Source organism: Camelina sativa, chromosome 10 (genome assembly GCF_030686135.1).
Source record: "Camelina sativa cultivar CO46 ecotype springtype chromosome 10, ASM3068613v1".
Taxonomy (NCBI): Eukaryota; Viridiplantae; Streptophyta; class Magnoliopsida; order Brassicales; family Brassicaceae; genus Camelina; species Camelina sativa.
The window spans coordinates 15,571,684-15,596,888 of record NC_141889.1 but is presented as its reverse complement, the minus strand read 5'-3'; the positions used below and the strand labels follow the sequence as shown (position 1 = coordinate 15,596,888).

At 42.1% G+C, this 25,205-nt stretch overlaps 3 protein-coding genes and 2 pseudogenes across 3 annotated transcripts; 1 reads left to right on the top strand and 4 right to left on the bottom strand.

The window, feature by feature from the left end:
* Positions 1 to 1,911: 1,911 nt before the first annotated feature.
* On the bottom strand, positions 1,912 to 3,942 carry LOC109126864 (uncharacterized). The gene is made up of 4 exons (XM_087468625.1): positions 3,402 to 3,942; positions 2,830 to 3,288; positions 2,414 to 2,541; positions 1,912 to 2,334 (listed from the first exon to the last, which is right to left on the bottom strand). The coding sequence occupies exons 1-4, from the start codon at positions 3,940 to 3,942 to the stop codon at positions 1,912 to 1,914; spliced, it is 1,551 nt and encodes a 516-aa protein (XP_087324751.1).
* A 1,207-nt stretch (positions 3,943 to 5,149) lies between these two features.
* LOC104720442 (NADPH-dependent aldehyde reductase-like protein, chloroplastic pseudogene) lies at positions 5,150 to 5,941 on the bottom strand (annotated as a pseudogene).
* A 4,808-nt stretch (positions 5,942 to 10,749) lies between these two features.
* LOC109126788 (uncharacterized) lies at positions 10,750 to 13,302 on the bottom strand (annotated as a pseudogene).
* A 1,615-nt stretch (positions 13,303 to 14,917) lies between these two features.
* On the bottom strand, positions 14,918 to 16,568 carry LOC104720441 (putative serine/threonine-protein kinase PBL24). The gene is made up of 4 exons (XM_019231000.2): positions 16,257 to 16,568; positions 15,957 to 16,146; positions 15,467 to 15,858; positions 14,918 to 15,290 (listed from the first exon to the last, which is right to left on the bottom strand). Exons 1-4 carry the CDS (start codon positions 16,515 to 16,517, stop codon positions 15,039 to 15,041), a joined length of 1,095 nt encoding a protein of 364 aa, XP_019086545.2. The 5' UTR covers positions 16,518 to 16,568; the 3' UTR covers positions 14,918 to 15,038.
* A 3,896-nt stretch (positions 16,569 to 20,464) lies between these two features.
* LOC147936189 (uncharacterized) lies at positions 20,465 to 21,874 on the top strand. Its single transcript, XM_087468624.1, has one exon. The coding sequence runs from the start codon at positions 20,465 to 20,467 to the stop codon at positions 21,872 to 21,874; it is 1,410 nt and encodes a 469-aa protein (XP_087324750.1).
* Positions 21,875 to 25,205: the final 3,331 nt, after the last annotated feature.

Below are 25,205 nucleotides of genomic sequence, written 5' to 3'. Positions count from 1 at the left end.
CCCCACGAAATTGTCACCGACAATGGTCAGCAGTTCATCTTCTCGCAGTTCGAAAGGTTTTGCGCGAAATGGAAGATTCGACTCAATAAGTCAACTCCTCATTACCCGCAAGGTAATGGACAAGCCGAGGCGATGAATAAGATCATACTAGCCAGAAACGGCTTGATTCTCGCAAAGGGCGCTGGCCGTACGAGCTCCAAGGCGTTCTTTGGGCAATCCGAACAACACCCCGCCGGGCCACTAATGAAACACCTTTTTCCCTCGTTTACGGAGTCGATGCCGTAGTCCCAGTCGACATAGAGGTTCCTGGAGTCTGTACCTCGCTAAACTTACCCCGAGCCGAGGAGAATGAGGAATTTTTAAAAGATACCCTCGATACAATCAATGAGCGTCGGGATCAGGCCTCAGTTCGGATCCAGAACTACCAGAACGCAGTAGCCCGGTATTATAATTCCAAAATCTGAGGCAGGCCCTTGGCGGTTGGCGACCTAGTCCTTCGAAAGGTCTACGAGAACACCGAGGAGCTCAATGCAGGGAAGCTGGGAATCAACTGGGAAGGACCATACAAAATTACTCGCGAAATCCGAAACGGAGTTTATCAGCTCGAGGATTCAAAGGGAAAACCAGTTCCGAGGTCCTGGAACTCTTTACATCTTAAACTCTTTTACAGTTAATTTCATTGTATCGAACTACGTTTAGCTTGATCCCGATAAGGGTACGTAGGCAGCCCGCTTCGGGTCCAGTTATCCATGTTAATAAAATCAAAAGTTGCCGAAACTTTTTATTAAAAATGGTTCACACCAAAAAAAAAAAAAAAAAAAAAAAAAAAAGACGAGGTCTGACTTTGCAAATAGAAATCGATTAAAGATGACGTTCAACTTTGCGAATTCTAAACCGAAATACTCACTTCGTACCCAGCTTTACTTATCAAATTAAAGCTGAGGTTTAATTTCACGAACTCTAGTCTAAACCGAAGTACTCACTTCGTACCCAGCTTTACTTATCAAATTAAAGCTGAGGTTCAATTTCGCGAACTCTAGTCTAAACCGAAGTACTCACTTCGTACCCAGCTTTACTTTTCAAATTTAAGCTGAGGTTTAATTTCGCGAACTCTAGTCTAAACCAAAGTACCCACACTTCGTACCCAGCTTTACTTATCAAATTAAAGCTGAGGTTAATTTCGCGACCTCAAGCCTAAACCGAAGTATTCATTTCGTACTCAGCTTTAAAATTGAGGTTTAATTTCGTGAGTTCTAATTAGAACCGAAGTTCACACTTCGTACTCAGTTTTATTTATCATTAGAAGCTGAGGTTAAATTTCACGAACTCTAATCAAAACCGAAGTCCTCACTTCGAACTTATTTTTGCTCGTATCAGTTAAAACCAAAGCTCGCAGAAGGTAAAAATTCTTTGTCCCAAAATACGCGAGTACGGAGTGGTCACCACGACCAATAAACTCCGAAATAAGTTCAAAAATAAAAACAACAAACGGGGGGCAACTTGTTCCAAAACAACTCCGGGATAAAAACTATTGAGTAGGGAGAGGAGGATCCGATGCCGCTTCGGAAAGGACCAAGGCCATCTCTGCAAGCTCCGCCTCCGACCTGGTATTCGCCAAGAAATCATCCATCCTCTGCTTCGACATTTGTCCGAGATTAGTGCCGGACTCATCGATTGTGACGCTCAAAGGATGTTTGTCGCACAAAAGCTCGGGCGTATCCGTCAAAATGTCTGAAAATGCCGAAAGGTCGAGGTCACGGGGAGTTACCTGCGAAACCTTTCTGTCAGCCTCCTCCTCATAGCCTCTCAGAAGTCCGAGCTCAGCTTCCATATCTTGGATCTCCCCCCTAGAGATCTCCTCGACCAGCATCCGGTTAGCCCTGATCTCAGCGGCTCGGATATTGGTCGGAGCTAGCTTCTCCCTCTCCTCGAAAGTGATCCTCTTTTCCTCCCTCCATACCCTTTCAATTTCACAGTTGTTGCCAGCCTCCAAAGTTGATTACGGAGCTCGATTTCGTGCAGCCTGTTTTTCGCCGCCTTCGCATCTTTGGCAGCCTCAAAGTAAAGGTCCCCCGCCTTCTTTAATTTGTCTCGGTGGTCCTCATTGGCAACCCTGAGGTCAAGCACCTCTACCTCAGCTCTCTTCATCTGAGCCCGGATCTGTTCGGCCTTCACCACGGTGTCGGCATTTTCAGCTTCCAGCCTGGAGTATTCTGCCACCTGGGCTTCCTGGTCGGCGATTCTCTCTTTAAGAAGGCTCACCTCGGAAGATGAGGGGTAAGCGAACAGTTGATCCTCGTAAGATGCCACCGAGGAGTTAAACTCGATCATCAGCTGGGAAAATCACAACTTGTTAAAAGCGGTGAAGGTGGTAAAGTAAAAAAAAACTTGAAAGGGTATATGCATCACTAACCTTGGCAATCTTGTCCGCGAAGCGGAGGAAGTTTGCGCGGTTTAGTTCGGACATGTCGGCAAACGCCGGAATCCGAAGTCCAGGCCGAGTATAGCTCCTCATCAGGTCAGCTGGGGACGCAGGGGGAGCTGAAATATTTGAGCAATGTTATTTTACTCAGTACCCATCTGTAAAACAAAATTGAAACACTTTGGGCTATCGTTACCTCGGGGGGGAAAACGCAGTTCCTTCTAAGGTAACCTCCCGAAGGAGCCTTCGGATTCTTTTGAAGGAGGTACCCCCATCTTTCGATCCGGGCCTAATCCGGTCGTCCCCCGACAAACCAGTCCAGGCTCGGCTCTTCTCGCGGGAAGATAAGGAAGTCTAGGGTTCCTTCCTCTTTTTGGACGAGTCTGTTCGCTGGGAGCTGACTTCACCAGAAGGCTTCCTTGCTGACGTGGGGCGAGCTGCGAACTCCCGTGGCTCGTCACTAGAATCAGCTATGACAATCACGGGGGATTCGGACGGATCGGTCGAAGGTCCGGAGGCACATGCAAGGAGCTCGGAAGGGCCAGCAGGGGACGCGGGAGTCCCGCCTACCTCAAGAGCGGACAAACTGGACTTCTTGGTAGGAAAGCGAGCTTTGCCCTCGGCTAGAGCCGCCGCCATGTTTAGCTTCGCCTCCTTCTCAGCAAGTCGGCAAGCCCTTTCTTCTCTATTGTTCATCTCCAAAGTGCTTATGGGGTCGGAGCAAATGAGAGAACGTCCTCTGAGCCTCACTGTGGACTTCCTAATCCTTTCACACAAAAAGGAATCCCAAGCGATCTGGCCCTGGCTGCAAAACTTTGAGAAAATCTCGCAAAATGTAGGGCAAATCAACCCGCGCTCGAAGTAATCTGAGATAGAAACGACAAAGGGTAAGAAGCAAAAAATGTATATATATTGAGGTTATACCTAACAAGGAACACTATTCTACTAATTTTCGAAATCCACTTCGACACGTGCGAACTCGAGAGGTGACCAAAGGTGAGTTCATTAACCGGGAAAAAGAAGTAAGACTTCCGCCATTTCTCGTCCTTCTCGGGAAGGTCATCAAAGACCTTTAGCCCGGAGAGCGGACTTACGTAAAGCGTGCCCTTGGTACGACCTGTTTTCACCGTGTAAACCTGAAGAAAGTCGGCCAGGGATAGCTTGTAATCGAACTCCTCCCCCAGAGTCTGGAGACACATTACTATTCGAACGAAGTTCGGGCACATCTGGGGGAGAGCGAAGCCCAGTTCGAACATCATCTTTACGATGAGTTCGGGAAGGGGGAACGATAGTCCGCATGCAGAGAAAAATATCTCGAACGCGCAACAGTAGCCCGGAGGAGGATTCTCCAGGGATTCATGAGCTTTTGGGAACCTGATCTCGATCTCAGGCGGAATCCCGGTGGATCCCCTAAACTCAGCTATATTCTCCGCAGAGAGAATTGACAGTTGATGGGGACCATAATCGCCCGGAATCAAAGGTTTCACGGTTTTACCCGATGAGGATTTCATAGGAGACATGTTTTCCGGGTAAAAGTAGTGAGAAATAGAGGAGGGTCGAAGAACTTTCCGGCGAAAGCAAAGAAACTAACAGAAGAAAAGAGAGAAAAACGCAGGACAAAACGAAAGAAAACTGAGAATTATAAGTAGGAGGGAGAAGTTGGGTGAGTTTACCTTTATACACGGAACCAGCGAGTAATGATTATATGGGGAAGCGAAAGGTCTCAGACCGCTTTTCCTCTCTCTTATAGCTTACACGCTACCCGGTGGGCCCCAAGGCTTGTTCGGGAAGGCAAATCTCATCATCACCACGATCAAATCATGGGGATATGGGGAATATTCAGTTTCCCAAAATCGATCGCTTGGTGATCAAAAGTCCTCCGAACTGCTCAACTCAGAAGACTTGGGGGGAAACTGTTGTACCCACGATTCGTTATCCCGAATAACAGACAGAGGGCCTGGACCGGGCACGCTAAACGGGCCAAGGGTGTAGCACTGGTCGGTCCATCAGGCCCAGAGAGAGGAAGAGAGGGCGGAGAGGCGTCATATTAGTCAGCTCGCAGCTCGAGCTCGGTCAAAGATTCCAACATTCAAGTGGATTAATTAGGACGCGAGAATCGTGTAAAATTAATTACGCATTAATTGGGTAATTAACTGGTCTGTATAAATATGTAAGGGGGGGAGTCTTACAAGGTGATCGAATATTTTTTGGCTCTCAAACAGTAATATACATTTTTAGCATTGAAACACTCCCTTTCAGTTCGGAACTCCTAACGGTGATAAACTCCTCCACACATAAATCAGTTTGGAAGGAGAGAACACTTCTCCGTCCCCACACTCATAAAATCAATACATCTTTGTAAGAATGGGAGTATCAACCCACTCCTCATCACATTGGCTTTAAACTAGTTCAACATAACAACAAAATGACAACAACAATAAGGGCAAGACAACAACGCATTTGAGATTAAAAAAAAAAAACTTTATTTCTGGCTATCTTCTAACTACAATTTAGCCTCTGATATTATATACATAAATAAATGATACTTTTATGGTTATTTTGCAAATTTTACTTATTGATTAAAATTTTGTTCGACTAAGTTTTCCCTTGTATGTTTTTAATAAAATTCACTAATAATACGATTCAATATTGCAATTTTCATCACCTTGTTGAAGGCAAATGTTCCAAAAATCAAAAGCCTAAACTACTTAGAATACCCCAATTTTATTAAATAACAAAGCCTCCATTGGCTCTCATAACCTGACCATTGATCCATTCCCCACCATCACCGGCCAAAAACCCTACAATCTCCGAAATATCCTTTGGCTCACCGATCCTCCCCATAGGACAAGCCGCTGCAAATGTCTTCACCAATTCATCACTCTTTCCGGCAAAGAACATCTCTATCTCAACCGGCCCTGGTGCCACGCAATTCGCCGTAATCCCGCTTCCCTTCAACTCCTTCGCCAACACTTTCACCATTGTCTCCACTGCAGCCTTTGATGCTGCATAAACTCCATAACCCGGTGAGAGACCACCAACCATTGATGTAGACATCATAATGACTCTTCCACCCCCTCCTCTCACAACCCTTTTAGCTGCTTCCTTGCAACACAAGAAAGATCCCCTTGTGTTTATTGTGAATGTGTTCTCGAAATCTTCCAGTGTGGTCTCGGCTATAGTCGGATACTTTGGATCCAAAACACCTGCACAGTTCACGAGGATGTGAACTTTAGATCCGAACTCCTGTTTTGTTTGATCAAACAAGTTGTTGATCTGTTCCGGGTCTGATACATCTGCTCTAACTGCAATTGCTGACTTTGGTTGAGATGAGTCGTTTAGTTCTGAAACCAAGAGTTCTGCTTTTGATGAGCTCGAGACATAATTGATGGTGACTCTTGCGCCAACAGAGTGGAGGTGGATCGCGATTGCACGGCCCATACCTCTGGTGGCTCCAGTCACTATAGCTACACGCCCGGCCAGAGGGAGAGATGATGAGCTTCTTGTGTTATTTTCCATTTTTCGTTTGTTCTAAATTTTGATATAAACAAGAAGAAAGGAGGATCACATTTATAGATATAATAGTGACATCGGTGGCTCAAAAGGGACACTTTAGTCTTTATCACTTCAGGTACAGCCACATGGCCGGCGAGTCAACAGTCTTATTTTGAGATTTGTTTTTGTTATACGTAAGCAGTGACGTGTATGCGTTACACTTAGAGCTGTCAAAATGGGCGGGCTGTCCATGGTCTGTCCATGTCCAATTCATTATAGACGGGTCATGGACAAGCCCATATTTTGAACGGGCTTAAATGGGCTTGGTCCGCTTTTGCCCACGGACAAAACTGGACAGACAGCGTGGACATTGGTCTGAAAATTCTAGGTTAAAATCGATTTGGGGAAAACACAAATCGATTTCTTATTTCCTTTTTTCTTCGCTCTCTCTCCGATCGAGTTGCAAAGCATTCTTGCCCTAATCGAAGATATCTCCAGATTCTACTCAGGTTTGCTTCTATTTCGACTACGCTTCTTGGGGATTTTTCGTTGTTGTATATTAGGGTTTTGATACTTCAAAATCATCGAAGCCTGTCGATTTTGTTCGTGATGATTTTCCTACTGCTATTGGAAACTCGGATGATCGATCGTTCTTCGACTATGGCTTGTTTGGAATTGTGGAGATCTTTCGTTTTTAGTGGTATTTAGGTTTAGAGTTCTAAATGGTGATTGAAATTAGAGATTTAGTTGGTTTTCGTTTTTAGTGCTCTATGATACCTGGATTGAATTTGGGGTTATAGTCAGAGGATTGGTGCTTTTGATTCTCTTCTTACTTCCAACGAGTGGGGAATTCAAAGACTCCTTGCTTCTGGACTTGTTACCCTTCTGAAATTTTATGTATGGATCATCATGGATGAAGCAATAGTGTTCGACTCTCTGGTTCAGTCTTCTAAAGTTGGTATTTTCTCAATATTTAATATGAATTACGAGGCTTTGAATTTGATTGAAACTGGGTTTGTTTGAATTTGATTGAAACTGGGTTTGCTTTACTTAGATTGAAACTGGGTTTGCTTCTCTTTCGATTTTGGGAGAGACCTATTTGAGATTTATGTTTCTTCTCTTCTCTTTCTCTTTTTTCTTGACATAGATAACACTTGTTTTTTAAACCTTTTTCATGTTGTTAGTTTGATTCTTTTTCTCTAATTGGTCTTTGGTTTTGGTTATTTCAGATGGGTGATACACTAAACCTTGAAGATGATTATATGAGTGGAGATGATTATATGCTTGAGCATGATATGAATCCGGATGAAGAAGAACGTGTAGGAGAGGAACGTGTAGAAGCAGATTCAGTAGCTAGTACGGCTGATAAGAGGACAGGCAAGTCTACAGGTAAACGTAAAAGGTCAAGGTGTTGGAAAAATTTTGAAATTGTTGGAGATAAGTTGGATGATGGTAGGAATAATCTTAGATGCACCCGTTGTGAGCATACTTATTGCCTTGATCTTCGTAGAAGTGGCACCAATACTCTCTTGCGTCACATGGAATCATGCTCAAAGAATCCAGGAAGCACTCCTTCATGTGGAAACAGAAAGTTAGATATGATGGTGTTTAGGGAGATGATAGGATTGGCAATCATAGAACATGATTTGCCTTACTCTTTCGTTGAGTACAGAAGAATTAGAGAGGCTTTTCAGTATGCAAATTCCAACATCGAGTTTTGGTCAAGAAATACTGCGGCTGCTGATTGCTTAAAGATCTACGAGAAAGAGAAACTGAAGCTTAGAAAGATGTTGGATGAAGTTCCGGGTAGGTTTTGTTTAACAACAGATTTGTGGAGGGCAATCACAATAGAGGGATACATGTGTTTGACTGCACACTATATCGATAGTGGATGGAATTTGAAGACAAAAATTTTGTCATTTTATGCATTTCCTCCTCCACATACGGGTGCTGGAATAGCTACAAAGGTGTTGGCATTGCTAAAAGATTGGGGAATAGAAAAGAGAGTGTTCACAATTACAGTTGATAATGCTTCCTCAAATGACAACATGCAAGGAATTCTCAAGAGGCAGCTTAGGAAAAATTTGGTGTGTGGTGGAGAGTTCTTTCATGTGAGATGTGTTGCACACATCTTGAATCTGATTGTGCAAAACGGATTGGATGTGATTGATGGTGCTCTAGAGAAAATCAGAAATAGTGTTAAGTTTGTGAGGGTGAATGAGACTAGAAAACAATCCTTTCAAACATGTGTGGAAACAATGGGAATTGAAGCTAAGGGTGAACTACTTTCAGATGTTTCAACTAGGTGGAACTCAACTCACCTTATGCTCTCAAGAGCAATCATCTATAAGGAAGCTCTTCGGCATCTTGCAGAGATTGATACAAGTTATCAATCTTTCCCTTCTGATGTTGAGTGGACAAGAGCAGAGTTGATCTATGAGCTGTTGACCCCATTTGCAGAGATGACGAATTTGATCTCTGGTTCATCTTATCCAACTGCCAATTTGTATTTCAATCAGGTATGATTGACATAATAACGATGTGATTTGACTTCGATTTAGGTATTCGACATATTAACTTTGATTTGTCCTTGGTTTAGGTATGGAAAATTGAAACTTGGCTGAAAGCTCAAGAGTACTCTTATGATGATGTGATTTGTGAGATGGTGAAAGGTATGAAGGAGAAATTTGACAAGTATTGGGAGGATTATAGTGACATACTTGCTCTAGCTGCGGTCTTTGATCCTAGATTGAAGTTTACCTATATAGAGTATTGCTTCAATACCCTTGATGCATCAACTAGTAAAGCAAGGGTGGATCACTTGCGTAAGAAGCTGAAGAAGCTTTTTGATGTTTACAAGAAGAATCCAACAAAAACAGCAGCAGGAAGTTCAAAGTCAAACAATATGGAGCAAAACATTCTTCCTGGATATGGTGTAAGTGTTTTGTTTAAACTACTTTGTTTTTGTATCGATTTTGTTTCTGCTACTTAAGTGTTTTGTTTCTGCTACTTAAGTGTTTTGAGCTGCTGCATATTTGTGTTTGAACTGTTTCAGGACTTTTATGCTTTCATCTCCCAAACAGTTGGTGCTAATGGCAAGTCAGCATTAGACAAGTAATTAGATGAACCGGTTTTGGACATGATGACATTTAAGAGCTTGGATGTTTTGAAATATTGGAAGGATAATGCAAACCGTTTTCAAGAACTGTCTTCTATGGCTTGTGACATCCTTAGCATCCCTATTACGACTGTAGCTTCAGAATCTTCGTTAGCATTGGAAGTCGGGTGTTAAGCAAGTATCGGAGTTCACTCCTTCTTACTAATGTCCAAGCTTTAATCTGCGCAAGAAATTGGCTTAAAGGTTTTGAAGAGATTGTTGATCCATTCGAAGAAGGCAAAGAAGGGGAAAGAGAAGGAGAAGGAGTTTGAAATATGTGTGTTATTGTGTTTAAAATATTCTAGATGTTCATGTTTGCTTTATTGCTTTTGGATGTTGATCATTGTGTTTGGATGTTGATCATTGTGTTTGGATCTTTTATGTTTTATGTGATTGGCAGCACAAAAGGATCACTTATGTTTTATGTTCTAAGCTAATTACACCATTTTTTCTCATCTTATAAAATTTGTTATATGTTGTCCAATGGATACCCATGGACAGCCCATAAAAATATGGGCATAAGTGGGCATGGTCGTTAATGGACCGGACGTTAATGGACACGGACAGCTATTTGTCCAAAATCAAATTGGACAATGTTGGACGGATCAAAATGGACGTAGACAGCCCAATTTGACAGCTCTAGTTACACACTCATTATAAGTATATAACCTTATGTGATCATCTCTCACCACACTCTTATGTTATTACAGTGTTACTAAGAATTTAAGACCACAATGACTTCTCAAATTCTCTACTCAAATTATTTTCACTTCCAAAAAGGTGGGTTAAAATACTTTTAAGTATATATCTAGACTCATTTTAATTCACAAAAGAGGTTTTCTCAACACCTTAGTCTTGAATGAAAGCTTACATAATGGTTTTTATTTTCTAGTCGTTGGCGTCATTAATAGATCACAGTGGTGGAAGACATATTCGCAGACTCGCAGTTACGAACGGTAGCACGATAATGACGAAATTAGTTTTGTCTCATTCATGTTGTCGGTTATTGATACTTTGATGATAAGTACGGGCCACTAGCGATCAAAAAAGTACAACATACTTTTATATTTCAAATTATTTAGCTATAGCTGAATGAACATATTCGTCGTCATTTTGTCTCTATTATCATACTGGCTCTTGTAGTTCTATTCTCTATATTGCGAAAAGGCTGTGATCACGGGTTCAGATGCAAATCAAAAGAATCAAGAAAAAATTTCGGTTATTTGAGACAAGTTTTCATCTTTTATGCGAGGAAAAATAATGAGAAGATAGTACTATTAAGTGAAATTTCGAATTCTGATGTCTGATGATCTTATTGGTTTTAGTCGTCACACATGACACATGCATTTGTATATTTGATTTGAATATACCTTAAAAAAAATACGAGAAACCCAATCTGATATTGTTAAACAAATCTCCCAGTTACATAAAACAACATAACATTAACAATTATCCGTCGAATTTATACGTCATGTTTCATATTTCGAATCAACGATATGCCGGTAATATCTATTTTTTTTTTTCTTCAAATTACTTAGACTCTTTTGATGAATTTAATTTTAGGGGAATTGTGATAGAACCGGATTTAGTTCTATCCAGGAAATAACAGAAATAGATGAGAAACAGAAGAAGGAGGTGAGAAATCAGAAGAAATAGAATGAGAAAGGAGAAGAACAAGAGAGAACAAGAGTTTGATTGTTTGATGATTTTTTTCATAATCCTGCTACAGTGAACAAAGGAAGAATAAATAGAGAGATAAAAAGGCTTAACAACACAGCCCATTAAGTAACTAAGCGAGGCCCAAATGATTACTTATCAATACCGTCCCGTTGAGATCCAACTTGTCCTCAAGGTGGAAGGAAATGAAATCCATGGAAGAGAGACTTAGCTTCGGTTGTGCCTGCAATTAAAAACGTTTTCTTGTCATTGAAGGTCTTGTTAGACTCCTGAAGAGTATCCTCCATCAGCTTCCATCCAATGTCTTCAACTTGTATTCCCACCGTCAGCTGGTCCCCAAATGACGAACCTGACTTCAACACCGCCAGCTCTAGGATCCTGCAACAACTTTCAACTCCACTCTCCACTCTCCACTCTCCAGTTTGTTCTGCGCTTATTGTGTTTCCTTGGAGCTTGTGAACCCACTGCAACAGCCTTAATCCTCTTTCAGCGAGTAGAGAATATGAGAAGGAGTCCCGGAAATGAGACTTACCACCACAAATGACCAATCCTGAGCTGGTATTGGAAGAAGTAGTCTCCACTAGAATTTCTATGTTTCGAACTTCATTGGATGGGTTTAAATCCTGTAGTGCCAACATTTTACCAACAGCCTTGTGACCACTGCTTCTAACACCACCACTAGCTTGTTGTTCACCCTTCTTATAATTTCCGCTCCTAGTAGCTTCCTTCACAACCTCTCCCACAAACATTATCTTAGGCCTGTGAATGTTAGTAGTAGTAACTCCTTGTACTCCTCTACTCACCCCTGAGAGACCCATCTTGTCCTCAAGATTAAGTGACAAATAAATTTTGTTCTGAAGCAGCAATGCTAAAGTTCCAAAAAACACCCATTACAGTCACTCTCTAGATTCTGTATTTTTCTCTTGGGTCCTTTAACTTCAGGGAGCTGCCTCACACTAAGCCATGTATTCACTAACCCATCACAAACACCTTCTGTGGTCTCAACTCCCAGAGGTTACAATTTGTCTTCATTCTTAATGCATCACCTACTGCATATTTTCGCAAATCTGCGTCCATACTCCTAGTGTATTGTAAACCTGTTTTGGGAAGCCTTGGCATTAATTTCCAAGGAAGACCAGATTTGTTAAGCTTCCTTAACCCTTTCCAATCAACACTTACAGCTGATAATCCACCACATTCAAACTCTTCTTCTTGGGTACCCACGTTTTCTCCTTTAGCATGGTTTTGTAACCAAGCTTGTTCTGTTATGATCTCTTCCGGATCCCACACTTGGCTCACCATAGATATTTCAAAAGGCCTCTTTCCAATCTTATGAAGCTTCAGTCTTAATCTTAACACACCACAACCAATTTCCACCTTCTCTAGCCAATGCCACCAAGATTTTCTAAACTCTAGACTGCCATTTTCCCATATACAAGTAGCTCGTTTAGAATCAGTGGGCTGTTTGATGCAGCCATGTAGATATTGTTCAGCAAAAAAATCTCCAGGATCCCAAACTTGGCTAGGAACAGAAGTTCCTGAAAGCCTAATTTCATTCCCGAGCACTTTATCGATCATAGACAAACTTGTGATATGTTTCTCATTTGTACCATGAATCTTCCCCACATCAACAATCCTATCACTTATACCCTTCGTTGTAGTGGAAAACGTTCCTGCACCTTTCAAAAAACTCCATTCACTAGCATTTTGTGTAACCATCAGATTGTTGTCTCCTACTAAACAGTTTCCATAAGCCTGTTTAGCTCTTTCTACACTACGCTCACACACTTCCATGGCCAGTCTTGTGGGTGTAAAATCCGTTTGAGATAACACACCATCTTCACTCGTTGTCAACCGATTCCGAGGAGGGTACGAGAATGTATGAGAGCGCTTTTTATCTTTTTTCTTAGCAACCACCCAAGAGTAATGCTTCGATCTGAAGGAAGCAATCAAAACTCGATATCTCTCTCTCCACCTTCTTTTCTGAAACTCGTGCAATCGATGCTTGAAAAGAGCTCGTGGAGATCCTCTTTGTTGCTTTTCCTTTGCCCTAAGTTCTGCCATCGAGCTGAACCTATCATCTCCGAGATACAATTGATTTCTTGGAGAAAGCTAGGTTTAATGATCGAGAACGATGATCCTTCTTCATTATTCTTTTTCGAACCTTGTGGTAACTCCGTTGGACAGGAACCCTTACACGCTGAAACTTGTAAACCCCAGAAACATAAGAAACTTTACCAGTCGAAACGTACACCACATGTTCGACGAAATTCCCTAGAGGTTTTTCTAAGACCTCCATCTGTTTGGACTCCTCTGTTCGGGTCCTCAGCTCTTTCGCACGCTTTGAATCCTCTTGCCATCCTTCAATTATCGATTGCATCCGCTCAAGATGAACTAGCACCCCTTGGAGGATTTCTACTTGTTCGCCGCTTAAAACCATCGTCAATAGATGAGAATAAAACTTGAGTTGTTGATAACTCTCAATCAAAGCACCAATTGATAGAACCGGATTTAGTTCTATCCAAGAAATACACTAGAACCTCTATAAATTAATAAGATCAAGCCATGAAATTTTATTAATATATAAAAGTTTTAATTTATCGATAAATTAATAAAATATTAATTTATGAAAAGAATCAAATTAGAAAAATTTGCTGCTACTATTTTTTAAAGTGATGATGAAGTTGAAGAAGATACGACGATACTTTTAGAACTAGTTACACGTAAGGAAGCAATTATCGCGTCAAGAACTCTATAATTTTTGGATGCGATTTGAGAAAACAACACTAGAAGTTTTTAATGCAATCAGAAACATTAGAGATACTCTCCAACAAGAATGCTAATTCAAGAACAAACAAACAACAATAGATTCATATTTCACTAGATATTCTTAGATATATATATATATATATATATATACTAGTTTATTTGATTATTAATTTATGATATTGATGGGACCATATTTTTACTTGAAATTTTTTAAAAATTTATTAATTTATTATTTTATCGAATAGTGTCTAAAATTACACTAGTCATAACTTGGGACCAGAAAAATTTATTAATTTATAAAGGTTATTAATTTACCGATTATTAATTTATAGAGGTTCTACTGTAACAGAACTAGATGAGAAACAGAAGAAGGAGGTGAGAAATCAGAAGAAATAGAATGAGAAAGGAGAAGAACAAAAGAGAACAAGAGTTTGATTGTTTGATGATCTTTTTCATAATCCTGCTACAGTGAACAAAGGAAGAATAAATAGAGAGATAAAAGGGCTTAACAACACAGCCCATTAAGTAACTAAGCGAGGCCCAAATGATTACTTATCAAATTGCATTCTATAACTAACAAAAAAAATTTAATTCAAAAACTAACTAAATATATATATATAAACTATAATATATACTATTTTATCTCTCCACCATCATCTTTATTACCATCTTCACCGACAACCACCGCCACCGGCAACCACCGCCAGTCACTACCATTAGCAACCACCGCTAGTCACCACCGCCATCAACCATCGTCGGTCACCACCGCCGGACATAACCGGCGGCACCACCGTCTGTTACCACCATTGGCAACTTCTTCCAGCCTCCACCGTAGGCCATCAGCCACCACTACTCTCCACTACCACAACACACTAAAATGAGAATTTTAATTTACCCTTGTTCTATTCTTTTTTTTTTTGAATATGGTGTTATATTCTTAATTTTATTTGTGTTTTTGGTTAGTACACAAATTGGTTCTTAATTTTAAGTACCCTCAAGCACAGCTAGCCATCTATTCAAAAGAATAAAAAAATGCACAATTTCAAAAAAAAAAATGCACAATATCAAGTGGTTATGATTATCCTGATTCTATGCCCAAGGCCCCAAACAAAGGTATGGTCAAGTTACCAGAGGAGTGAGGGACCTTGTCAAATGGACAAAACATCTTACAACTGTTGTAGGATTTATAGTGGCCCGCCTAGGTTAGACTTTCTATGGTTTATGTCCGTGCCCATAGCCACTGTTGAATGAAAACATCTTACAACTCTTAACTATTCTTAACTAGGAGAAAATATTCAATAAGCGGTAAAAAATGGAGACTACCAAGTTTTTGCTAAATATTTTGTAATTTCTATTGTGGGAAATATTATGGCGTGTGTCCAAAAAAACAAGAATCATGGCGTGAATAGTTATAAAATATATATAACGGTGAAAACACGTAAACTAAAATTTGGAAACGTTTAGTAAAATTTTTGTAATAGTAACGAGTACATACATATCTCTTGGAGCTGACTCACGTTAAAACACGCCCTGGTCCTCTACGGTCTTAAGGACAGTACCCGTTGTACGGGGAGGTGAACCGGTTGTTGCACTCATAGAACTCAAGGCGGTGACGACATCACTGATTAATGGTCGAACTATTGGTTCTTCTTGCAAACACATTGCCGCTACTGCTACAACTTGGTTCAGACTTTTTTCAGGGAACTCGCCTTGGAGAAGTGGGTCAGCTAGCTCTGGGAATCGATTTGGTTCTCTGAATATCGGTTTTGCCTAAATATAAATTATAGATGGTAAAGTTAATGAATTAAAAGCATAAAAGGCTTGAATAGGTTTTTATTGGTCCATGCGGAATCAAGAAGCTTCAATGTCACTAAATTATACAATCCAAAGAATACCCCATTTATGCTAATAAATACGAAATATATCAAGAAGTTAAAGAGAGTTACCCAAGTAACTAGATTTTGTTCATGACTCGTTCTCGTTGTATCGATAACTCGTTTACCAGTTATGAGTTCCAACAACACAACTCCAAAACTATAAACATCAGATTTAACCGTTAGCTGACCGGTTTTCTGATACTCGGGAGCGCAATAACCGTAAGTTCCTATAACTCGGGAAGATACATTTTGTGTGTCCCCAACCGAACCAAGTTTTGCCAAACCAAAATCTGATAATTTTGCATCAAAATCTTCATTAAGCAATATATTTGACGATTTAAAATCTCGATATATCACCGGAGGGTTTGCCTTTTCGTGGAGATACGCAAGCCCTTTTGCTGCTCCTAAGGCAATCCTTATCCGAGAGTTCCAATCCAGTGGTTGTTGTTCCGCTCCAACATCTGGTTCAGTTAGATGATTAAACAGGTTACGATCAAAAATTCCCAATACCAAGGAGTGAGCAAAATTGAAACCGGTTAAGGGATTGAGGAAAATATACCAAGGAGATGATCTTCGAGGGAACAAAGAGGCATGAACTCGTAAACAAGAAGTCTCTGGTCTCCATCAAGGCAATATCCAATGAGACTGGCAAGATTGGGATGATGAAGAAGACTCAACCTAAAGATCTCTACCAGAAACTCTCTATCCCCTTGTAATCCATTACGGTCAAGTTGCTTCACAGCCACCACCTAAAGTCACCATTTAACAAACAAATAAGAGAGTCTTGTCTCTGGTTTCTTGCAGACAGAAGCCACTGATTAATAAAACAGCTCTCTCTTTTTTCTTACTTTATTTTTACCTGTCCTGTCTTCTCCAACTTTCCTTTGTAAACCCTCCCGAACCCTCCTGCTCCGATCAAGAACTCTTGCCTGAAGCTGTTTGTCGCGGTTGCTAACTCACGAAATGTGAAACTCTCTGCCTCGATACTGTTTGGTGATTCTTTGTTCATCGTCACCGCTTCATGTGTTGCTATCTGCCTCCGATCATACGGAACAGCCATAGATGAACCTTCATCCTCTCTACTTTTGTTGTTCATCGATGGACCCAAGAAACAACTCATTTCAAAAGATTATTCAAAATCTCAGCTAATTAAAAGCTTATTTTTCTAGGATCTTTCTTGTTTAGTTTAAGATGAAAAAATCTTGAGAAGTTTCTTGATGGGTTTCACAAGAAAACCAAAAAGTTTGACAGAGATCCTACAAGACCCTGTTTTAATTTATTTATCCAGACTTTGATTATGTTTTGTTCTTGGACGTCAGATGTTTCTCAAGAAAGAAGACATGTTTCTACGATGAAATAGAAACGAAAAAGACAACTTCATGATGAGAGATGTGACAAGGTTGTTTGTTTTGGTTATAAAACGACCATTAAACCGCTTAGGGTTTGAGGAAAATAATAAACAGAGAATCTTTGCTAACGTTTTCCAATAATAAATTATACAATGATGGTGACTTCTTCTTTTAGATTTTTTTTTTTTTTTTTTGTTATCTATATCTATATGGTTTCTTATTTAGCTTAATTAAGTGTAATATATGGCAAAAAGATATCTAACAGATGCCTATAAATAGCTCAATCCAGTATATATCAAAGCTGGCTTCATTAGTTTTTTGAGATTCTGAAAGTTTGAGTAATTCTCAAACAAACTAGATTTTAACCTGCGGTACACCGTGTGTATATAATTTATATTTATATTTATATTTATATTTATATTTATATTTATATTTATATTTATTCATTAAATATTGAATGTTTTTCAAATAGAAGAATAACTAAATTTCCCGACCGTTTGTGCGGCTAAAATTTTACATTAATTCTTTAACCCGCAATATACTTCATGACCATTTGCCAGTTATATTTATTTTGTTTTACTTAGTGTTTGAGATTCTATTTTGATTTTTAATTATTATAACAAAAAATAAGGGATCTAAATACACAGTACGTCATTTATACGCTATGACTAAGTCACATTTTTCCTAATAATTTAATTATTTTACACAATTTAGTTAAATCAACTTAATTTTTATATGTCAAATATTCTAATATTAATAGTGTTGACAAATAATAAAATGAAGATTTAACCCGTGTTAGCATAAATTTAATAATATTTTATTAATTCTAACATGTCCTCTTTATAATACATCTACTATATAACCATATTATATACTCTTTATAATACATCTACTATATAACCATATTATAACCCATCCACCGAGAACACATCCACCGCGGAGGACAAATCCTCACCAACTGCCTCCTCATCAACCGCGGAGGACAAATCCTCACCAACCGCCTCCTCATCAACCGCGGAGGACAAATCCTCACCAACTGCCTCCTCATCAACCGCCTCCTCATCAACCGGAGCAACTGCCTCCTCATCAACTGCAACAAAACCTAATCGTGAAGAGGAAGATAATGGTGAAGAGCAACAAGATCCAAATGTCGATTACTACCAAGAGCTGTTGGATGGTTTGCTAAGACTTTCAGGCCGAGAACGACTACCACTCTTGTCTGAGCATCCTATCCCTAGCGTCGAAACGCTATGGTATAAAACTCTTTCCTTTGCTTTTGCTTTATGTTTTTTGAAGTGTAGAAGTTAAGTGTACTTGTTGATTACTCGGTTGCTTTTGATCCAAATGTCGATTACTAGGTTGCTTACTCGGTTTTGCTATAAGTGTCTATAAGTCTATAAGTGCGAGGTTGTTGCTTTAAGTGTCAATAATTCTGGTTGTTGTTTGATATTCAATAAGTATAGTTGTTGCTTTAAGTGTTGGTTGTTTCAGTTGTTGTTTGATATTCAATTGTTTGTTTCAATTGTTTCAAGTCCATATTTAGTAGTAGACTTACTTATTTTATGTAACAGGTTTAACCGACAGAAAGGTCAGTTGTCTCGAGCGATTTCTGGAATATTGAGGAGAAAGTTTGATGGGCCTTACTACAGTTGGAAGGTTACTCCACTGCCCATTCAAGAGCGATATTTCAGGACATTTGCGGTAAGGTTTACTCCTTATTTCTGTTATTGTTGCTAACTATGTTTTGGTATTGTTGCTAACTATGTTTTGTGTTATTGTAGCGGAAGTACAATTGGGATATCGGCATTACTGAGCTCGTTAAAGCAGGTTTCTTGAAGATAGCCAAGAAAATGATGAAAGGAATTGTCAGTCAAGCTAAGAGGAGTGGTGTACAACCACCATGGATTGGTGAAAAACTATGGCCTCTTATGTTGGAACATTGGAACACCCCTGATGCAATTGAGAAGAGTGAGAATGCTTCTGATCGTGGAGGTCTTGGAGTGCACAAACACTTAGCTGGTCAGAAATCATTTGTGCAAATTCATCAAGAGATGGTAAGACTTCTCTTTTGTCGAATTCAGCTCAAATTTTTCTAATATTTCCATGATTTAATCTGTTTATCTATCATTGTAGGAGGAAGAGTTGGGGCGTCCTGTGTCACTGGTGGAAGTGTTTCTTAAAACACACACTCGTCCGGATGGAACATTTTTGGATCAAAAAGCCAAACAAGTTGCTGAGACGTATGAGAGGACCATAGAAGAGAGACAAGCTGAAACGGAGGAAGATGGTCCATATGGTTCAGAGAGTTCAACACATCATAATCTTTCCCTTGATGAAAGAAATGAAATCTTCCTTTAGGTAAATTCGTTTCTGTCTGTTTTTTTTTTTAAAATTTTGGTTCCATTTAGTCTGTGATGATTACTGAATGTTTATCTCTTGGTTTAATGTACTCATACAGACCACAAAGGCAACCCATTTGGACTTGGATCACTTGTGGAGACACTAAAGAAAAGGAAAAGGATAGAGAGTTATGCAAGCGCTTCTCCATCAACTATTGAGGAGCTTCAAGATCAACTTCCACGCAAGATTTCTGAACACGAGGCTGAGAATGCACGACGTGATCAGGAACACCGAGAGTCTCAAGCTGAGTTGAAGAGGCTTTTCCTCTTCATGAAAGAAAAAAATCCTGAGTTCGAAGCTTTTATGGTTTCTCCTCTTGAATCATCCACACCTGCAACCATCCATCCAGCTACCGCACCTGCAACCAATGCACAACCCACTGACGGAGGCACCACACCAGGCACCACACCAGCCTCCAGTCCAGCTGCCAATTTCCCTTCCTCTAATACTGCTTCCAACTGAATGTGTTGCAATTCCCTGTTTTTTTTATGAACTTGTTTTGCTTTTAAATACTTTTTGGAGGATCTTTTTGTTTAGGATGATAAGTTTGCATGATTAGTACCTTAAATCATCATTCCTTTTGATTAATATCATTTCAAAATCCGAAATTAATCAGATTTAAGATTGCTAAAACGTGACTAATTTGTGACCAAACCAATTTAAAAAATGTAACTACTTTGTGACCAAACCAATTCAAAAAATGTGACCACTTCGTGACCAATCCAAATTACAAAAATAGTTGCTAAACACAGACTCTTACATTAGTCCCAAAACCGTCCTAGTTCTATACAATCACAAAAATGTTAGGACTGTTTGTTGTACCCACGATCTGTCATCTCGGAAAATAGGCAAGAAGGCCTAGGTCGGGCTTGTCTAATGGGCCAAGAGCGTATTACTGATCGGCCCATCAGGCCCGGAGAAAGGAAGAGAGCGCGGAGATGCTTCGTTGGTCAGCTCGCAGCTCGGGCCCGGTCAAAGATTCCCGCATTCAAGAGGATTAATTAGACCGCGCAAATCGTGCCCTATTAATTGTGCATTGATTGGGCAATAAATTGGTCGGTATAAATATGTAAGGGAGGTGTCACTTGTAGGGGATCGAAGATTTTTCCAAAAACAGCAATACAAATTCAAATACTCAAAAACTCTCTCAATTCAGTTCGGAACTACTTAACGGCGATAAGCTCCTCCACATTTAAATCACTTCGGAAGGAGAAGCTCGTTTTCAGTTCTCACATTTGGCGCTAGAAGGAGGGGATCTATCGCCTGACTCTCGTTAGTTCCGACTTCATATACAAATCCGCTACACACAACCACCGCTATGGCAACCAACTCTCCCAGTCATGTATCCCTGGAGGTGATTCAGAAGCTCTTACAAGACTTGTCTGAGAAGTCCGATCGTCAGCAAGCCCCCTCCGCCGCTCTTACCGAACGTTTTGACAGCCTGGAGGGTCAGGTCTCCACCCGTTTGGAGGAAGTCACGACGTCCGTAGCTGAACTCTCAGCCTCCCACCGCGCGTACGCCGATCGGGTTGATCACTTGTCCGACCAAAACCCACGTCGACGTGCTTTGGATTTTTCCGGTGTTACTCCACCTTCCATCTCGCTGGTAGCAGCAACAAATGTTACTCCGGGAGATTCATTCCCACCTCAAGTCAACACGCAAACAGCACCATCGCTGGTTGGCGATGGCCACACTCCGGTTCAGCCCGGTGTCGCCAGACCTTCCGAGGTCCCAGTCCGTCTTCCTCTCCCTGTGGATAAAAACACTTCGACTCCGGAGTATGTTACCAATCCCGAGATCTTCCGCATGCAGAGCGAAATCCGGGACATGCGGTCTGCGATGCATAGTGCAACCACTTCAGCTCCGGATATCTTTCGAGTGATCGAGGAGTCAAGGCGAACTCCTTTTTCTGATCAAATAGCCCAAGTCCGCATCAAAGATACTGGCAAAATTAAGTTCCCGAGCTACGAAGGAAAAGGGGATCCGACCAATCATCTCAAGACTTTCATGTTGACAGCTAGTAGGGTGGACCTCGAGCCTCACGAAGCCGACGCAAGGTACTGCAAGCTGTTCGCAGAAACGTTTTGTGGACCAGTACTACTTTGGTTCGCGTCTCTAGCAGCCGGCTCCATAACAAATTTCACTGAGCTGTCAACCTCGTTCATCAAGCAGTATTCTAGCTTAATCGAAACCGCGGTGACAGATGCTCAGCTTTGGAACTTAAGCCAAAAGGGTGGAGAATCTCTCCGGTCTTACATAACAAAGTTCAAGGAAATCCAGGTCAAGATCCCGGGACTCTCGGACTCCACAGCCCTGGCCGCGCTTAAAAACGGCCTCTGGCACGAATCTCGCTTCCGCGAAGAGTTATCCGTGAATCGGTTCCCAACCATTCAGGACGCGTTACACCGGGCATCGAACTGGATAGTCGCAGAGGAAGACAAAATTGCCGCTGCGCAAAAAAAAAAAACGCTCCGACTACAGGAAAACCACGGTTCGAAGCGCCCGCCAAGAAAACTCCGCCTACGACTCCGAAGTCCGGGCCTAGCACGTTCGCAGTCACTCAATCTCCTAAAAAGAATTCTTCAAAGAGTTCACCATCCAAACCTCCATTTTCACCGCGCTCCAAGAGCGGTGTACTCCCAAGTAACAAGTAGGTCCGAGATGAGGACACGTATTGCGAGCTCCACAAAACCAACAGTCATTCCACTCATGACTGCAAGAAGCTGATGCATCTCCTCGTAGAAAAGTATGTGGCGGGAGGAATGCCAAATGTAACGATCGAGGAGTTGGAGCAGAAAGTGACTCCCGGGGTGGACGAAGATGCCCCACCTTCAAAGAAACCAAGGCATTTTGATGGCAATGAAACCCCCAAGAAAAGAATCGACGTGATAATGGGGGGATCGCGCCTCTTTCGTAACTCCATCACCACGATCAAAGACCATCAGCGGAAGCTCGCTAGCCCCCAGCCGAAGCGCGCTAGGGTCACGGTAAGCGATCTACCTGAGGTTTCTTTCTCCGAGAAGGAAACTGAAGAGCTGGACACTCTGCACGATGACGCACTCGTCATTTCACTTGACGTGGCGAACCACGAGGTCTGCCGAATCTTAATTGACACTGGGAGTTCGGTAGACTTGATTTTCCTCGAGACGCTCGCTAGAATGGGGATCGGGAAAGAACACATCGTAGGACCGCCCTCACCTTTGGTCTCGTTCACTAGCGAGACGTCAATGTCTTTGGGCACGATCACACTACCGGTGTCCACTCAAGGAGTGGTTAAAATGGTGGAGTTCACGGTTTTCGACCGACCTGCGGCCTATAACGTTATTCTGGGAACTCCCTGGCTCTACCAGATGAAGGCGGTGGCCTCGACGTACCATCAGTGCGTCAAATTTCCAACCCCGGAAGGAGTCCGGGAAATTCTGGGAAGCCAAAGGACGGCAAGGAGCTGCTATCTCGCAAGTCACAAACTCCTGGTTCAATAGCAACCACAGCTCGAGGTCTCCAAGAATCCAGTTCGGACGCAGCTAAAAGGTGACCTCACTGAGTCCATTTTTATCAATGATAGTTTTCCGGATCAAGAAATCAAGATCGGAGGGGGATTGGATAGCGAGTTCCGCGCCAGTCTGATAACCTTCCTAAAAGAAAATATGGCCACCTTCGCGTGGTCCGTAGACAAGATGCCCGGTATCAGTCCAGAAGTTATCTCCCACGAGCTGAATGTGGATCCGACGTTCCGACCTGTAAAGCAGAAGCGAAGGAAGCTAGGTCCTGAGCGAGCTGAAATCGTCAACAAAGACGTGGAACGTCTACTGAAGGCGGGACAGATACGCGAAGTGAAGTATCCTGAATGGCTCGCAAACACGGTGGTAGTCAAAAAAAAGAATGGCAAATCACGAGTTTGCGTTGATTTCACCGACTTCAACAAGGCATGCCCCAAGGATTGCTTTCCACTTCCGCATATCGACAGGCTAGTCGAGTCCATTTCGGGTCACGAGCTGATGTCTTTCATGGATGCCTTCTTCGACTACAACCAAATCCTTATGAACCCTGATGACCAGGAGAAGACTGCATTCATTACGGACCGCGAGATTTATTGTTACAAGGTGATGCCTTTTGGGTTAAAGAATGCGGGAGCAACTTACCAGAGGCTGGTAAACCGTATGTTCGAACACCAGCTCGGAAAGACCATGGAAGTCTATATCGATGACATGCTGGTAAAATCAATGGAAGCTAGCTCGCATCTCGCGGATCTGAAAGTTTGCTTCGACATCCTGAATCAGTTCGAGATGAAGCTTAACCCCTCGAAATGCACTTTTGCAGTCCCATCAGGGGAGTTTTTGGGGTATATCGTCACAGAAAGAGGAATCGAAGCGAATCCGAGGCAGATTAATGCCTTCTTGTCTATGAGTTCTCCTAGGACTTTACGCGAAGTGCAACGCCTTAATGGACGGATCGCAGCCCTCAACCGCTTCATCTCTCGATCTACGGACAAATGCCTCCCATTCTACCAGCTGTTGCGAAAAGGGGGAAAAAACTTCTTATGGGATGCGAAGTGCGAAGAGGCGTTCGCCCAGCTCAAAGCCTATCTGTCTGAACCGCCGGTCTTGGCTAAGCCCGAGTTCGGTGAGCCACTTTTTCTTTATGTAGCTGTCTCAGACGGTGTAGTCAGCGGAGTCTTGGTTCGGGAAGAAAGGGGGGAGCAACGACCAATTTACTATGTTAGTAAGTCATTTACTGGGGCGGAGTCCAGGTACCCTATGATGGAGAAATTGGCCCTAGCAGTTGTCACTTCGGCGAGAAAGCTGCGACCTTACTTCCAGTCCCATACAATCATAGTCCTGACGACGCAACCACTTCGGACGGTGTTACATAGTCGGAGCCAGTCCGGGAGACTAGCTAAATGGTCTGTCGAGTTAAGTGAATACGACATCGAGTTCCGGACTCGAACATGTGCTAAGGTGCAAGTGCTGGCCGATTTTTTGATCGACCTCCCACTAACCATTTCAATTAGCGACAACGTTGAAGTCCCATGGACGTTGTATGTTGACGGCGCTTCTTCCAGATCGGGAGCGGGAATTGGGGTCCGCCTCACTTCTCCTACTGGCGAAGTAATCGAGCAGTCATTTCGCTTGGCTTTCAGCGCGTCAAACAATGAAGCCGAGTATGAATCCTTCCTTGCTGGTTTACGCCTCGCAGTAGGGATTGGAGTCCGACGACTCCGAACTTTTTGCGATTCGCAGCTGGTCACCAACCAGTTTTTGGGGGAGTACGAAACAAAGGATGGTCGTATGGAGGCTTATTTGTCCACAGCACGAGAGTTAGTCGCTAAATTCGAGGATTTTGAAATCACTAAGATCCCGCGAAGTGAAAACTCCGCTGCGGACGGTTTAGCATCTCTGGCATCCACTTCGGATCCTGCGATGACTAGGATTATCCCCGTCGAAGTCATCCAGTTTCCAAGCATCCGTCTAGAGAGCTCGAATGTCGTCACCCGGGCAAATAAAAAAAGGTTGGCTCCTAAGGAGGCAGCTCGCGGGGTGACTACGGACTCTTTGCCATCGGAGGATCCAGTCCCCGCTATGCCTACTCCGATGGAAGTTCACCCACCTCTGGCCGAACTAGACGCGAGTCAAACTCCGGAATCGACGAGCTCATCAGTTGACAATCAAGCTGTTATCCCACATACTACTTCGGGCAGTGCGAGTTCTAACAGCTGGGGGGCAGGCGATTGGCGGAGCCCGATCTGGGCTTACTTGCAAAAAGGAGAACTCCCAGCTGACAAATGGGCGGCCAGGAAACTCAAGATTGTCAGTGCGCGGTATTGCTTCTACAACGGAATACTCTTACGCCGAAGTGTAGCTGGTCCTTATCTAACATGTGTTGCCGGCAAAGAATCCGCGATGCTAATGCGAGCTGTTCATGACGGTCCCAATGGGAATCACTCCGGAGGACGGACTCGGGCTTTCAAAATCAAATGGCAAGGCTACTTCTGGCCCACTATGGTCACAGACTGCAAAAATTATTCTCGAGCTTGTGAGAAATGCCAAAAGCACGCCCC

Excerpts from the sequence above, each read along its gene's own strand:
- LOC109126864 (XM_087468625.1), bottom strand. The coding sequence starts at position 3,942 with ATGTCTCCTATGAAATCCTCATCGGGTAAAACCGTGAAACCTTTGATT. Across the intron at positions 2,542-2,829 it reads GTCAGCAAGGAAGCCTTCTG|CTCCCCCTGCGTCCCCAGCT; the intron begins GTGAAGTCAGCT and ends CAAATATTTCAG. Across the intron at positions 2,335-2,413 it reads TCGCGGACAAGATTGCCAAG|CTGATGATCGAGTTTAACTC; the intron begins GTTAGTGATGCA and ends TGATTTTCCCAG.
- LOC104720441 (XM_019231000.2), bottom strand. The coding sequence starts at position 16,517 with ATGAGTTGTTTCTTGGGTCCATCGATGAACAACAAAAGTAGAGAGGAT. Across the intron at positions 16,147-16,256 it reads AGTTGGAGAAGACAGGACAG|GTGGTGGCTGTGAAGCAACT; the intron begins GTAAAAATAAAG and ends TGGTGACTTTAG. Across the intron at positions 15,291-15,466 it reads AACAAAATCTAGTTACTTGG|GCAAAACCGATATTCAGAGA; the intron begins GTAACTCTCTTT and ends ATTTATATTTAG.
- LOC147936189 (XM_087468624.1), top strand. The coding sequence starts at position 20,465 with ATGGCAACCAACTCTCCCAGTCATGTATCCCTGGAGGTGATTCAGAAG.